General features: G+C 33.9%; 3 protein-coding genes across 3 annotated transcripts; 2 read left to right on the top strand and 1 right to left on the bottom strand.

The window, feature by feature from the left end:
- Positions 1 to 1,117: 1,117 nt before the first annotated feature.
- Positions 1,118 to 3,975, top strand: LOC143584883 (peroxidase 59-like). Its single transcript, XM_077066815.1, has 4 exons — positions 1,118 to 1,549; positions 2,052 to 2,234; positions 2,319 to 2,484; positions 3,427 to 3,975. Exons 1-4 carry the CDS (start codon positions 1,157 to 1,159, stop codon positions 3,849 to 3,851), a joined length of 1,167 nt encoding a protein of 388 aa, XP_076922930.1. The 5' UTR covers positions 1,118 to 1,156; the 3' UTR covers positions 3,852 to 3,975.
- A 739-nt stretch (positions 3,976 to 4,714) lies between these two features.
- LOC143584878 (formate--tetrahydrofolate ligase-like) lies at positions 4,715 to 8,592 on the bottom strand. The gene is made up of 5 exons (XM_077066811.1): positions 8,355 to 8,592; positions 7,769 to 7,918; positions 5,991 to 7,166; positions 5,762 to 5,908; positions 4,715 to 5,202 (listed from the first exon to the last, which is right to left on the bottom strand). The coding sequence occupies exons 1-5, from the start codon at positions 8,502 to 8,504 to the stop codon at positions 4,927 to 4,929; spliced, it is 1,899 nt and encodes a 632-aa protein (XP_076922926.1). The 5' UTR covers positions 8,505 to 8,592; the 3' UTR covers positions 4,715 to 4,926.
- A 4,452-nt stretch (positions 8,593 to 13,044) lies between these two features.
- Positions 13,045 to 14,729, top strand: LOC143584882 (E3 ubiquitin-protein ligase SINAT2-like). Its single transcript, XM_077066814.1, has 3 exons — positions 13,045 to 13,259; positions 13,642 to 13,850; positions 13,916 to 14,729. Exons 2-3 carry the CDS (start codon positions 13,674 to 13,676, stop codon positions 14,624 to 14,626), a joined length of 888 nt encoding a protein of 295 aa, XP_076922929.1. The 5' UTR covers positions 13,045 to 13,259; positions 13,642 to 13,673; the 3' UTR covers positions 14,627 to 14,729.
- Positions 14,730 to 14,924: the final 195 nt, after the last annotated feature.

Here is a 14,924-nt window from a genome sequence, read left to right as displayed (position 1 = left end):
GCGTAACCTGATATTAGTGGGAAAAAAGGTCAACTATGTCTATTTTGGCAATTTTCCCAATTAAAAAATATCCTAATCAAAACAAGCATAGCCAATGAATGAAATGTTGACACATAACCCCCTTAGTCACCACTAAACACCAATGAGGCCCATATGGAATTCTAGACAAAAGTTAGTTAGCAACAGTTATCATGGCATGTGTCTCAACTAGGCTAATGTAGTGCCTAAACACCCATAAACGAGCTAAAGATGGTGTCTAAGATATCTGACAGCCTCTATTACTACACCTTCCTAGCCTAAGCAAGCCAGCAACCATCATCCAAGCCAACTCCAAATCTCATCTCGAGAGTCTTAGTATTTTAATGTGACAAAATACAAAATTTGACTTTCTAATGAATTTTTAATACAACAATAACTATCAAAATAAAAAAAATTACAATTTGACATGGCTCGACCCCAGCCAGGAGCGCTACCCCTTGGAACTCCCATTCACATCTAACCTCAAACAAGTGTGGCCATTGGCCAACAAAGCTGGTTAGGCTATTGCAAATTTGCAATGCCTGATGTTAGGTTGTGCAGTCCTGACCCTCAACGCCTCGCACTGCTAGGTTAGCTATTGGTGTAAGACACTCAACGTCTAGGCATAAATGGAGCCCTTCTAGGTTGGCTCTCTTGGTGCTAGATCCTCGGCGCCTATGCATAAACGGAGCCCAGAGGCGCAGAAGGTGGTCCACAGTGACTACGGGGTTTTGCCTTCGACACTTTTGGATCCCTAGCTCCCGAGGCGGTTCGCTTCTTGGAGCGGGTGCAGAAGGTGGTCCATAGTGACTCGCAGAGCCCGAGGAACCAAGGATTTATATTTAGTAGAATATGCTTTGCGATTCAAAAGGGGATAGCGGCGCAGCTTGTTGCTCGCTTACCCATTATCCAGATGTAGTTCGGTTTGTGTTATTTATAAAAGGATCAAGATTTATGGTCAAAAAAAAAAAGAGCCCAGACAGGTCGACTCTCTTGGTACCTAATTCCCAAGGACGAAAATTAGAGTTTACTCAAAGATATTTGCATGCAACCACTAAGACAAAATATATATCAACTTCTTATTAAAATCACATTTTTGTTTGTTCAAAACTTTTCCAAATATTAATATAGTTTACGCATGGTTCGATTATGCACTAATGCTTGTTGTGGTCAAGAAAACAACCTCCATGATCTTGTAAAGCTGCATTATAAAGAATTCTATATTCTCCAACTATCATCTGCAATTGCCTATAAATTAGTGAATCTCCAACTACACTTCACATATCATTTTCTCTATAAAAAAACATCACTTGTATTCATGAAGACCTCAAACAAGATTAGCTTTGCATGGTTTATAACTATCTCCATGTTGTGTTTGCTTGCAAATTCTCAACTAACAACAAATTTCTACTCAAAATCATGCCCTAATCTCTTCACCGTTGTAAGGAAACAACTTATGAATGCGCTCAAAACCGAAATGAGAATGGCAGCTTCTTTGCTTCGGCTTCACTTCCATGATTGTTTTGTAAATGTAAGTCATGTAACTCTTAACTTCTAATCAATAAATACATATATAAACCTTAGCAGTCAAGTCCCAGATCGATAATCAAACACGAATTAAACGACTAACTCTCGTTTATATTAATCATAAAATCTAACTCTCGGTTACATCTAGATGAACCCTAACTCGGTTGCATCTCGCATCACACTCTATAATGTCTAACCAAAACTCGGTTTATATAGACTAACCTAACTTGCTAGTCAAGACATTACCTATTCTAATTACAATACAATTAGGAAACATGATGTAATTAGTAAACATAACCAACTATGACGTACTTGTCAATATTGGTCCCTCAAGTTCACCGACTTGTGACTTGTAGTCCAAAATTACTTCCAACAAGCAGAGGTCTCAAGTTCGAATCCAGCTTTCATTGGTTTTTGTTGCACGGTTACATATATATGTGTGTATAATGATCAGTTATTCAAGCATCATGTTTTGCTCCAACATTTGAAATATTTAAAATAATCAGGGTTGTGACGCGTCGATTTTACTTGATGGAGCCGATGGAGAGAAGTTTGCTGTACCAAATAATAATTCGGCGAGGGGATATGAGGTGATTGATTCGATCAAAAGTGCGGTTGAAAGCTCATGCAGTGGAGTAGTTTCTTGTGCTGATATTCTGGCCATAGCCGCCCGTGATTCAGTTGTCTTGGTCAGTATCAAAACATCAGAAACAAAACAATATACAAAACTAAAACCGACCCGAAACTTAACTAGAACATTATATGATTTGCAGAGTGGAGGAACAGGTTGGCAGGTATTACTAGGAAGACGAGACGGACTTGTGGCCAACCAAAGCGGAGCTAACTTAATGTTACCGGCACCCTTTGAGTCTGTTGGTAACATTACTCTCAAGTTTGAAGCCGTAGGCCTTAACCTCACAGATGTTGTGTCACTTTCAGGTATATTATAAAGTTTTCGGTTTCTTGTAAACAAATCATTTGTTACTTTGAATGTAAAAGAAATGTTTTATTAAGATAATCTTGATAGTTGATATGATAATACATTACAATATTAGATACTTATGGGCTTAGCTAAGTATTAAATCGATGGGTCAAATTATTCTGGGAATAGAGAGAAGGATTTGTAGCAAAAAAAAAATCTTCTTAAAAAAATTAAAAAAAAAATCATAACTTAAAATATAATAAAAAAACGAAAAAAGTAAAAACACAAAAATGTTTCCACCGTCTTTCTCGTTTGCATAAAAAAAACACACACAATGGTAAGTGAAAAAAGTTGTGCTTTTTTGTTTATCATTGTGTTTTGTGTTTATTTTCGTCATTGATTGTGTCTTTTTTTCATTATATTGTGTTATAGTACTCAACATTGTGTTATATTTTGTTCGGCATTGTGTTATATTGCGATCCATTATGTCTTTTTTAGTTATAATTGTGTATTTTGTTCATTTTCGTCACTGCCTCTTTGATCTCGTCATTGTGTCTTTTCGTCATTTTTTGTATTTTTTTATATTTTTTATATTTATTTATTTTTTTGAATGGGACTGATGGCGGAAACATTTTAGTTTTTTAATTTTTTTCGTTTTTTATTTATATTTTGAGTTATTATTTTTTTTGAATTTATTTTTAAGAGATTTTTTGTGTGGTCACAAATACTTATCACACTTCTCATTTTTGTCTCCCTTAGTATTTTAACTTTACCCTTAAATTGATATCAAGAACACAAAAACGATAACACATAATTTACTAGATAACTCCCAATATTATTGTAACAATAATCTGTTAACTAAATTAACTAAAAAACCAACTTTTTCACATGTGAACAAACCTGATTAAGTTCAAGTGTTTAACTATAGCTAAAACCGTAACATATTAAATTATGTGTAGGTGCACACACGATCGGGCGAGCAAGTTGCGCAACGTTTGGAAACAGATTATTCAACTTTTCTGGAACGAATGCTCCTGACAGCACGTTACTTGATCCGAACATGTTAACGGGCCTACAGAATCTGTGTCCTGTTAATGGAGATGGTAGCCGAATAACGCCTCTTGACTGGAACTCGACTGATCTTTTCGACAATAACTATTTCCAAAACTTGGTCAAGGGGCGTGGAGTACTTGAATCTGATCAAGTCTTGTATTCGAGTGAGCAGGCTAAGACAACGACGCGAAGCATTGTTGAGCTCTATAGTAAAAACCCGAAGATTTTCTTCGAGGATTTTAAGAACTCAATGATCAAAATGGGGAATATACAACCACTCATGGGATCTGTTGGTGAGATTAGGAAGAACTGCGGGGTGGTTAATTCATAATTCATAGATTTGTATGATTTTAAGATTTTGTAATATAATTATGAATAAATGGATTGTGGTTTTAGTTAAACATTCATGGGTTTTGGCTAAATTTTACTTGATTCATTTACAATGGAAAACGACCAAACTACCCTCCTTAATTTCGTAGTCTAGGGTACGGGTTGTCTTAGTTAGTCAGAGAGTCGAACCGCACACGAACCATAAAATTGTGTCAGCCACATGAATCCAAACACGATCCAACAAATTTTATTATTTTTTTTATGTGATATTAAAACTTTTAAATTATTTTTTTTATAGTAACCAAGTTTTAAAATTGTACCAATCAAGTCACTAAAGTTTTCTTTTTATTCTAATTCTACATATTTTACATGGATAACAAGTCATGTAGGTTTTTTTTATTTTTAAATACTTTGACAATGCAAAATATATTATAAAAATTAAGAAAAATAATTTTAAAATTGCGAAAAATTGAAAAAAAATCTGGAAAATTGCAACAAAAAAAAATCCCTTTTTTTTTTTTTGCATTTTTTCAGATTTTTTTTTTCACAATTAACTTTTTTTATCTTAAATTTTTACTAATTTTGTCAATTTCAAATAAATATTTTGCAATGTCAAATTATTTAAAAAAAACCTACAAAACCTACTATCCAATTAAAATATATAGCATTAGAAAAAAAAAATTAGTGACCTGGTTGGAACAAAAGACTTATGAGTGACCTAATTATAACAATTTCAAAACTAGGTTACTATTCTATAGAGTAATCCCTTTTATAAAAATAAATAAGTTAAACAGGTCAACCTGCAAATCGTTGTTCAATTCAAACACGACCAGTTTAAATGAACGTGTCCATGAGTTTGGGCCGAAAGTGACCCCGCCCGTTTACAATTTCAAATTTTGGATCTTTCAAATAATTTATTACTTTGAGTTGATTATTTCTTTGGTTACAATTTCAAAGGCAATGTGCAAGCCAAAAACATTCATTATTCATCTAATACACAAACAACCAAGCACAAGAACTCAAATATCTTCAAACTTCAACCAACCGAGCCCGAACCACATTCTTCATACACGGGCTTAAGAAAGCCCCTTGACCCGTCCGGTCTCAGTGTCTAGATCAATGTCATAGAAGCACGGTCGTGTAGGAAGCCCAGGCATTGTGCTCATTGTCCCAACCAACGGGTATATAAAGCCAGCACCAATGCTCCCCCTAACGTCCCGAATTGGCAACACGAACCCTGATGGAGCCCCCTTTGCCGATGCATTGTCGGAAAATGAGTATTGTGTTTTTGCCATGCATATTGGCAAACCCGAAAAGCCTTGTTTGGTATACATCTCAATCTGTTTTTCCGCCTTCAAAAAAGAAAATAATATTAATAACCGTTATTAATGATATCTGTCGCGTATTTGAGTAGAGTTTAGTTGGTTTATAAATCATAGAGTGAGTTACACTTCGTGTGTTTTAACTATAGGTCAGCTAGCAGGTTGTGTTCTATAACATGTTAACACTAAAATCTGAATTATTATTTTACATTTGAAAAATGATGATAAAAAATGTGAAAAGGTAGGTATATAATATATTACTTAACCAGACAAATGAAAATTGAAAATAGATAAATTATAAAAAGTATATATATGTAAAAATAAATAAGTTGACTAATTACTTTTAACTTTTTAAAAATAGTATAACATAAAAGTGATTAAAGAGTAAAAGATATAAAAATATATATATAGAAAGTTGTAGGGGTAAAATTGTCATTTTATAAAAAGTTAATAGAAAATCTAACTTCTGTTAATGTGCTGCAAATTTTCAAATAAGTGATGTTTATTTGTAATTACTGAAGTTAAAGCACCCAACCTGCAAAGTGCAAGCTGATAAGAACACAAAGTATAAGTTACTCTAAATTAATACCTGTTCTGAGTATTCAACACCACTAGCACCATAAGATCTTGCAATGGCTTCTATCTTCTCTTTGATACTTATATCCAAAGGATACAAAAACTTCAAAGGTTGCGTTGCATTTTCACAAGCTTTTTGGACCGCGATTCCAAGGTCAACCTGGTGACAAAATGGACAATTTGCAGTAAGTTAACAACACAATGATATTAACATTTGAGTGTAAGATAATAATATAACTAACCGCTCCTTTTCCACCATGGGCATGATGAGTGCAAAGTACAGCATCAAAAGCACCAGCTGCAAGTGCAGCATTCTTAACAGCAGCTATTTCTGCATCAGTATCAGTTGAAAACTTATTAATCGCCACAACAACATTCACACCATACGCCTTTGTGTTCTGAATGTGTCGGGCCAGGTTCACGCACCCTGCTTCCACAAGGCCCACATTTTCAGTAACATAAGCCCGGTCAAGCGGCTTGCCAGCTGTCACCAGTGGGCCACCACCATGCATCTTTAAAGCCCGAATAGTCGCTACAATAATCGCACATTGTGGTTTTAAACCACTATACCGACATTTAATATTCATAAACTTTTCAGTTCCTATATCAGAACCGAACCCTGCTTCGGTAACAACGTACCCGCCGGGCCCCACTAGCTTTAACGCGATCTTGTCAGCTACTATAGACGAGTTCCCGTGAGCTATGTTGGCAAACGGGCCTCCGTGGACAAGGACTGGGGTGCCTTCAAGGGTCTGCATCAGGGTTGGGTGGATGGCGTCTTTCATGAGAACAGTTAAGGCCCCACCGAGCCCGAGATCGTCAGCAGTCACGGGCTCGCCTCGTTTACTGTTCCCGATCACCATTTTCCCGAGACGTTCTCGCATGTCGGATAATGATGTAGTGAGGGCCAAAACCGCCATTATTTCACTAGCAACCGATATGTCAAAGCCCGTTTCTCGCACCATTCCCTTCTCATCTGGGCCTTGGCCCACGGTTATTTTCCTCAAGAACCGGTCGTTTACGTCCATGACCCGCCTCCAAGTGATGCTGTCCGGGTCAATGTCGAGTCTAGCAAACTTGTTGACTTCTTCCGGGGTCAAATCTTCGGGTTTTGTTTTGGTGATATTGAGCTTTTTTAAGCGTCTAAACATGATATCGTTGAACTCGCGGTTACCTTCTTTGTTTGGTGGGCATAAGCGGTTAAGCAGGGCAGTGTCTTTTTGTGTGTTTTCATGAAAGATTCGGGTGTCGATGGCAGCGGCTAGAAGATTGTTTGCAGCGGTGATTGCGTGGATGTCACCGGTCAAATGAAGATTGAACTCGTCCATTGGGATGACTTGACTATAACCGCCACCGGCTGCACCGCCTTTGATCCCAAATGTGGGCCCTTGTGATGGTTGTCTAAGGGTGGTGACAACCTAACAGCATAGGTGACAATCAAGAATGTGATCATGTTCATTTAAAAGAAACTTACAACATAACAACTGAAATTGCTAGTATGTTTATGGTTCAAGAAATATGATCAAATCTTTAAAGAATGATAATGAGAGGCAAACAAAAACACAATGCATCAAAAAAAAGTCAAAATCAAGTAAAAATGTTACCTTTTTTTATCAAGAAAGCTACAAAAAATGTAAAAAATCAACTAAAAATGTTATCTTTTTATCAAGAAAAGCTCCAAAAAAGGTCAAAATAAGGTAAAAATGTTACCTTTTTTTATCAAGAAAGCTACAATAATGTAAAAAATTAACCAAAAATGTTATCTTTTTATCAAGAAAAGCTCCAAAAAAAGTCAAAATAAGGTTAAATTGTTACCTTTTTTATCAAGAAAGCTACAAAAATGTAAAAAATATACTAAAAATGTAATCTTTTTATCAACAAAAACTCCAAAAAGGTCAAAATAAAGTTAAAAATGTTACCTTCTTATCAAGAAAGCTACAAAAATGTAAAAAATCAACTAAAATGTTATCTTTTTATCAAGAAAAGCTCCAAAAAGGTCAAAATAATGTAAAAATGTTACCTTTTTATCAAGAAAAGCTCCCAAAGCTTGACAAAGACCAACAGTGGTAGTAGATTTGCCTTCTCCAAGAGGGGTTGGAGTGATTCCTCCAACAACAACATAGTATCCATCTTGTCTGTCTTTAAGTTCATCAAACACAGACAACAAAACCTATATTTTCACATACCCAAATCAGCAAAGACAAATAATCTTATAAAAATCATAAACCTACATCATTACAAACAACAAAATCTTGAATTTACACACACCCAAATCATTAAATCAATCACACAATAACTCAGTCCAGAAAAGATCAATACTTTATAAGTTTTTATTACAAATGAAACTTAGTACTTCCCTCAAATAACTAATCTAATAATTTGAAGTTTAGTAAGAAAGATGACACTTTGGAAATCAAAGGAGTATTGCATTCATTAATAACATACTCAAATCATAACATCAGTCACAAAGTCACTGCAAATATTTTAACAAAAAGATTGCATCTTTCTAAACATTTAGATCAATCCCATCAACACCCAATAGTCTTTAAATCCAAATCACTAACAAAACAGGATTAAAATAATATTCAACTGCAAAAAGCTGATACCTTTGCCTTGTATTTGCCATAAAGATCATAATGATCAGGACTAAGATGAAGATCCTTAGCAATCTCAGAAATATGCAGAGGAACAACAGAGTTTGCAATATCTATATCTGCTGGAACGGGAGACACCACTTGCAGTTTTCTTGCAGTCATTTGTTTTCTTGAAGATGTTGGATTTTTAATGGGATTTAAGTCACCAATCTGATCTGGTGTTTATGTCTGTGAATAAGATGATGATGATGATGATGATGATGATGATGATGATGATGATGAACAAGCAGAGAAGTGTGGACCTTATCTGTGAGTGGTGGTTTAAAGGTTTAAAAGTCTAAGATCAGTGAACCAGTGAGTTTTAGTGGAGCCCTAGCATGACGCCAAATTGCCTGTGAATATCTATCAATTTACTATGATTATATTGTTTTATAATTATTTGAATTTATTTGGGGTACATGTGACAAATTGCCAACGTGGTTTTTTAATATTAAAAAGCATAAAGGTACTATAGAAAGCGTTTGTTACATTTTTGTAACTGTACTGCCTTATTTAAACTATTTTTTAAGCATCCAATTTGTTTTGCATTAATTTTTTATTATAAAGTTAATACAGGTTTAGAAAATTTTAGAATTCTTTTGGGTTTTGTATTTTTTAATTTATCAAGTTTAAAAGTTAATACAAGTTTAGAAAACTTTTTAATTCTTGAATAACTCTTAAAAAAGTTAACTTGTAAGACCATTTGAAGTGAGACGTTACGGGTGTCTCAAAGCGCCCCCAACCGCCACCTCTCGGGGCTTTTTGGGTTGGGGCTCTTGTTACAATGTACATATTGTTCTTTATTTAAATCCTTTAACCAATCAAATTTATTGTCACAAACTTTAACCAATCACACATTATTTAATTTATATTATAATAATTAAGTAATGATTAGATGAGCTCAATCCATTACAGTCATTTTTAATAACTTCATAAAAACTCCATTCATTACACAATAGAATGCATGAGTGACAAAATTTAATTTTATAAAATAACATAAAAACTCTTTGTGGCATCAACTTATTCATAAATTAAAGATGCATTTGGGTTTTCTTTATGTTCCGGTATATTTGTATCAAGATGATTACGTTCCTAATTATTAATTTTTATTTTTTTTTAAAGATTGGACGCTTCAACAACTATTGTTGTGTATTTTTTTTATAATATCAATATTAAAAAAAGAAAAGAGGACATTCACAGAAGCAAGACCCCGTGTCAAGTTCAAAGTAAAACATGAAAAACTAAACCATGGGTACCTTTTTTCAACTTAATACATAGCTGTTTTTTCAAAGAAATACATTATATGCTTTTGAATGATGCACCAAAATATTTTTATATTTTTAGGATTAGGGCCTTCTAATAATAATCCATATAATATGAATATATGATAACATCCACACCCTGTCTGTGTATGATATGTTTTGTCCAATTGTTTTGTATTCTTAGTAATTTGCTTACACAAGCATATCATGTTCTCTATAGTCTCTACCCTAATAAAAATATAATAAATAATGAAAAAGAAATAAAAAGTATAAAAAATATTAGTGATTTCGGTGGACAGTGGTTCTGGCTAGGGATGAGCATTTTGTCCCAAATACTCGTATTTGTACTCGTACTGGTACCTGTATATGTACACGTACCCGTACCGATTTAGCCTATTCGGTACGGGTATTGGTACTCATTTTTGTTGAATTTTGGTACGGGTACATTTGGTATTTTGTATCTGTTTGGATTATATAAAGGTTTAATTGAGATTCTTCATATTTAATATATAAAATAAATCTTCCAACCATGTTATTATTGAACAAGTATCAAACGTTTATTCAAAATTAAATAATATAACATCCAAGACACGAACCAACAAACAAATCACTTAAAATCGTCGACCGAGTTAGGGTTCTTCAATACTATCGTATCATTAAATCGATAGCCAATTTGGTACATGTATTAATTTGGTACCCGCCACGTACCTATGCAAGTATCGATACCCGGACTAATTCAGGTTGTTTGTTACTTATACTGGTATCGGTTTCAAGATTGTTAAAATTTTGGAAATAAAAAAGCAAAGTGGTACAAAAACGGGTATTGTACCAAAATACCTGTACCAATACCCGTACTCGTAACATACCGAAAAATTTGGTACGAGTATTGGTACGTGTTTTTATTGATTTTTGATACAAGTACGGGTACGGATACGAGTATTGTCCCACGCTCATCCCTAGTTCTGGCCCATGTTTAGTGGGCTAGCCCATTAAGTTTTAGCCTAGAAGACAACCCACATTATTGGAAGGCTCCTAAGTCCTTAATAGACAGTAGAGGTGAACAAAACCGGTGTTTTTTCAAGCCTAACCGGTTTGGTCAAAATCGGTTTGACTCAATCCGTCAAAGGTACATTAAAACAATGTTGGAGCATTCTTTTAAAATGAAAAGTGTACACTTTACCAAAATATTCACAAAGCAAGCAATCGATAGTTTTGTGTCTTCATATGAATTATGTTTATAATGTCTTTTGTACATGGTTTATAAGTTGCAAACGAAACATTTTAACAGACATACTTCACATTCGATCCAACTCACCCGATATCAGTCGTGCTGATTTTATAGAAATTTTGGGTTCTAGTTTGTTTGGTTCAATCCGGTTTCTACTCAATACATAGCCATAATTTATAAAATTTTAAAAGATATTACAAAAATTAAGAAATGATATAAAAAGAATAAAGAGCCAATTCTGTCATTTATTTTCTAATTTTTTTTTAACAAATTTACAAACAGGACAATACCAAAAGGTAAAATATATTCAACATGTTATACTATTAACTAAACGCATAACAAATTCCAGTTTGAGTTCTTTAATTCAAAACTTTCTTATTTTATTTCTTTTAAACACTACAAACGAAAACACGGACCCCTATTATCTCTCTCTCTCTTCTAAACATTTCCTTAAACTTTAAGCGATGTGCTTTAATTTAAAAAAAAAAGGTGTATGATCATAAATAAGTGCTTGAAAATGAAGATAAGATATTAATGAGTATTCAATGGTCTCAAAGACCAAACATTCAAAATTATCATATGGACAATAAAATATTCAATGGCCTATGAGTTGATTTCTATTTTTCTTTTTTTAAAGAAAAAAAACTTAAAAACATATATATTTTATAAGAAATACTTAATTATGAAATATTTAACTTCGAATGAATATGGCATACTATACAGATATATGAGTATAAAGAATACATCGGTACAATTTTCTATATTTTAAGGCTTTGTACCAGTTTTAAAGACGTGATTATAATGATAACGCATTTCATCTAAGTATAAATTATAATATAACACTAGTTATTATTGTATAACCATAAATAAGAATAGCTTGAAAATGAAGATAAGATGACAATGAGGATTTATTAGTTTTGAAAACCAAATATTCAAAATTATCAAATGGACCATACTACAACAAAAATGCATATCTTATGAAATCTCACTAATAACAATGTTAGTGTAAATTCAATGAGTTAAGAGTTGTTTTTCTTTTTCAATGAAGAGATTGCATATATACCATTGTATGTGCTGAAAATTCAATGAGTTAAGAGTTGTTTTTATTTTTCAATGAAAAATTCAAAAACAAGTGCATTTTGTAAGAAAAAACATGATAATCGTGTAGTAGTGAAAATATACAAAAAGCAAATATACAAGCATAGTGAAAATATACAAGTGCATTTTTCAATGAAAAATTCCTTTGAATGAACATGTCATACTATAAAGCAAATATACAAGCATAGTGAAAATATACAAAACGATTTCTTATATTTTTATGACTTTGTATCAGCATTAAAGACATTAATAATAGCATATATTATCACTATAAATGCAAATATTATATATAACACATAGTTATTATCATAAAAATATATTATAAACAAATTTATTGTGATCATCTTTTATTTTAATAAAAAATTGATTGTAACGTAACAACTTGTGCACAATAAACAATCACTAATTTGGTCTAGTAGTAAAGGTGTATGGTCTTCAACCAAAAGGTTATAGTATCTAGTCTCACCTGAGATATAGTGAAATTATTTTGTCAGTGATCTCTAGTCTAATTGGTTAGAGTGTGACACCCAAAAACTTTCATTTAAAAGGGAAGATATTGGGTTCAAGTTCGCTTGAGACAAAAAAAAATTGGGGGCTAAAGTTAGATAAGCAGGTTTTCTCATCTATTGATGGTGTTTTCTCCTAAGGATGGAACAAAGATGACCGTGTGGATCAGTGGCCCGTCAATGATCTGAATTGACCGTTAAAAAAACTCGTGCACAATGAAAACACATAGGTCATTCCCACATCACATATGTTATCTGGACACCATATGAGCCTATATGACTCGTATAGGGCTATACGAGTCGCACATGTACAAAAAAATTTCATTTTGTATCGGAAAGTTTCAGGTGTTTGAAGCCTCTATGGCCCGTATAGTGTCTATGCAGCTCGTATAGATTGAAAAAGTTGTCATCATGTTCTCTCCGTACATTAGTCAGTCATGTGAAAAGTATACGACTCGTATATCCCCTATACAAGTTGCTAACGTAGCAGGGGTGGTTTTTGAATATGACTAGCAAATGAAAATCCAAAAAAAATAAATTCAAAACAAGACAAAAGCAAACGACCATAAACATTTGTACATTTAAAATCTTAGCTGTTAAACACAAATCATAAATCCCAATATTTATTTCCATTTCAACCGTCCCACAATCTTTCATTAATTGAATGAAACCTGGGATTTCAAATCTTGTTCTGACCCATTTCATCAAAACCCTAACTTTTTAATGGGTTTCTTCAATTTGGATTCTGGGTATTAAAAATCCCATCTGGGTTTTGCTGTTCTTGGTCAGTTCTTGCTTCTTTAACTATCTTTATCAATCTTTATCTTTTTTCATCTGGGCATGTTTAATTTGATGATTTTGATGTGGGTTTGCTGTTTCAAGAACTGAAACTGCTAAATACGTGATCTTTTTAGGGTTTTGATTAGAATTTTGGGTTTTTTTTAAAGTTAGATAGTTTAAAGATTTGAGGGTTTTATTGTAGATTAAGGTTTTATGTTGAATATATTGTTAAAAATTAAAACTTGCTGCATTTGTATAATTGTATATGATAGTCAATTTAGGTATATATTTTTCAATTTTCATACCATGTGTAGATTTGTTTTATGAAATTAAAAGAAATTATATCGCGAATGTGATGATGATTTTGGTTTAATTACGACATTTAGGACTGAATCGAAGGTCACCCGATATCAAAAGTATGGCTCCTGGAGGTAATATTTATGAAGATGATGCCACTGAATCATGTGCTGATTATGGTAGCCTTAGATTATGCGGTCCTGCTGGTGGTCGGCTCGGGATGGCGTCAAACAGTGGTGTTCAGGAGTTACTCAAGTGTCCCGTGTGTGTAACCGTGATGTGCCCACCGATTCATCAGGTATACGTTTGTAAGTTTGTAATCAATTGTGTATGTAATGTTGTAATTAATATTGTTTTATGTAGTGTCCAAACGGGCACATGATCTGTGTCATGTGTAAAACGAAAGTGCAAAATGTTTGCTTGATGTGTCGGGAAGAGCTCGGAAACATAAGGTGTTTGGCGTTGGAGAAAGTCGCGGAGTCGATCGAGTTGCCTTGCAAGTACCAGTGTTACGGGTGCCAAGATATTTTACCGTATCATAACCGAATGAGGCACGAGAAGAATTGCAAGCACCGGGGGTATAACTGTCCTTACGCAGGTGTGGAATGCCCCGTCACCGGTGACATCCCGTTCATCGTTTCACATCTGAAAGCCGATCATAACGTCGATATGCACGACGGGTCTAGTTTCAATCATCGTTATGTGAAACCGAATCCTCATGAAATCGAAAACGCTACTTGGATGTTAACTGTCTTTAACTGTTTTGGGTACCAGTTCTGCTTGCATTTTGAAGCGTTTCATCTCGGGAATGCACCTGTTTACATGGCGTTTTTGCGGTTCATGGGTGATGAAAATGATGCAAATAAGTTTAGTTACAGTCTCGAGGTTGGAGGTAGTGGGAGGAAAATGAAGTGGCAAGGGGTCCCGAGGAGCATTCGTGACAGTCATAAAACGGTTCGTGACAGTCTTGACGGGTTGATTATTACAAGGAATGTGGCTTTGTTTTTCTCGGGTGGAGATAGTCGAGAGCTGAAGCTGAAAGTGTCGGGCCGGATATGGAAAGAACAGTGTTAGAAGTTTGAGTTTGAAACAAGAACAAGTGATTTGTATGCAACAAATTTACATTACTATGTGATCTTTGGTGTACACAAATCACTAAAGAGAAATGTTTAGTTTAATATAGACAAGATATTTACATTTGATTTGTGAGTTTATTACTTGGTTTATTTTGCACATGAGTGGTCTAGTAAAATTTTAATCTCCAGGGATATAAATGGAATTTACTCTTTATTGTTACTGAGATAAAATCCATCTTGTTATACTCATCAAGATACAAGTTTTAATATTAGGCTCCCAAATGTTAACATAAATA

Source organism: Bidens hawaiensis, unplaced genomic scaffold (assembly GCF_021521415.1).
Source record: "Bidens hawaiensis isolate Kalapana, Puna unplaced genomic scaffold, B.hawaiensis_p1.1 tig00033484_1, whole genome shotgun sequence".
Taxonomy (NCBI): domain Eukaryota; kingdom Viridiplantae; phylum Streptophyta; class Magnoliopsida; order Asterales; family Asteraceae; genus Bidens; species Bidens hawaiensis.
The sequence above is the reverse complement of the archived record's forward strand: the minus strand, read 5'-3'. Positions and strand labels throughout refer to the sequence as shown.

Excerpts from the sequence above, each read along its gene's own strand:
- LOC143584883 (XM_077066815.1), top strand. The coding sequence starts at position 1,157 with ATGGTTCGATTATGCACTAATGCTTGTTGTGGTCAAGAAAACAACCTC. Across the intron at positions 1,550-2,051 it reads TCCATGATTGTTTTGTAAAT|GGTTGTGACGCGTCGATTTT; the intron begins GTAAGTCATGTA and ends TAAAATAATCAG. Across the intron at positions 2,485-3,426 it reads AGATGTTGTGTCACTTTCAG|GTGCACACACGATCGGGCGA; the intron begins GTATATTATAAA and ends AATTATGTGTAG.
- LOC143584878 (XM_077066811.1), bottom strand. The coding sequence starts at position 8,504 with ATGACTGCAAGAAAACTGCAAGTGGTGTCTCCCGTTCCAGCAGATATA. Across the intron at positions 7,167-7,768 it reads GAGCTTTTCTTGATAAAAAG|GTTGTCACCACCCTTAGACA; the intron begins GTAACATTTTTA and ends CTATGCTGTTAG. Across the intron at positions 5,203-5,761 it reads GTGTTGAATACTCAGAACAG|GCGGAAAAACAGATTGAGAT; the intron begins GTATTAATTTAG and ends TCTTTTTTGAAG.
- LOC143584882 (XM_077066814.1), top strand. The coding sequence starts at position 13,674 with ATGGCTCCTGGAGGTAATATTTATGAAGATGATGCCACTGAATCATGT. Across the intron at positions 13,851-13,915 it reads TGTGCCCACCGATTCATCAG|TGTCCAAACGGGCACATGAT; the intron begins GTATACGTTTGT and ends TGTTTTATGTAG.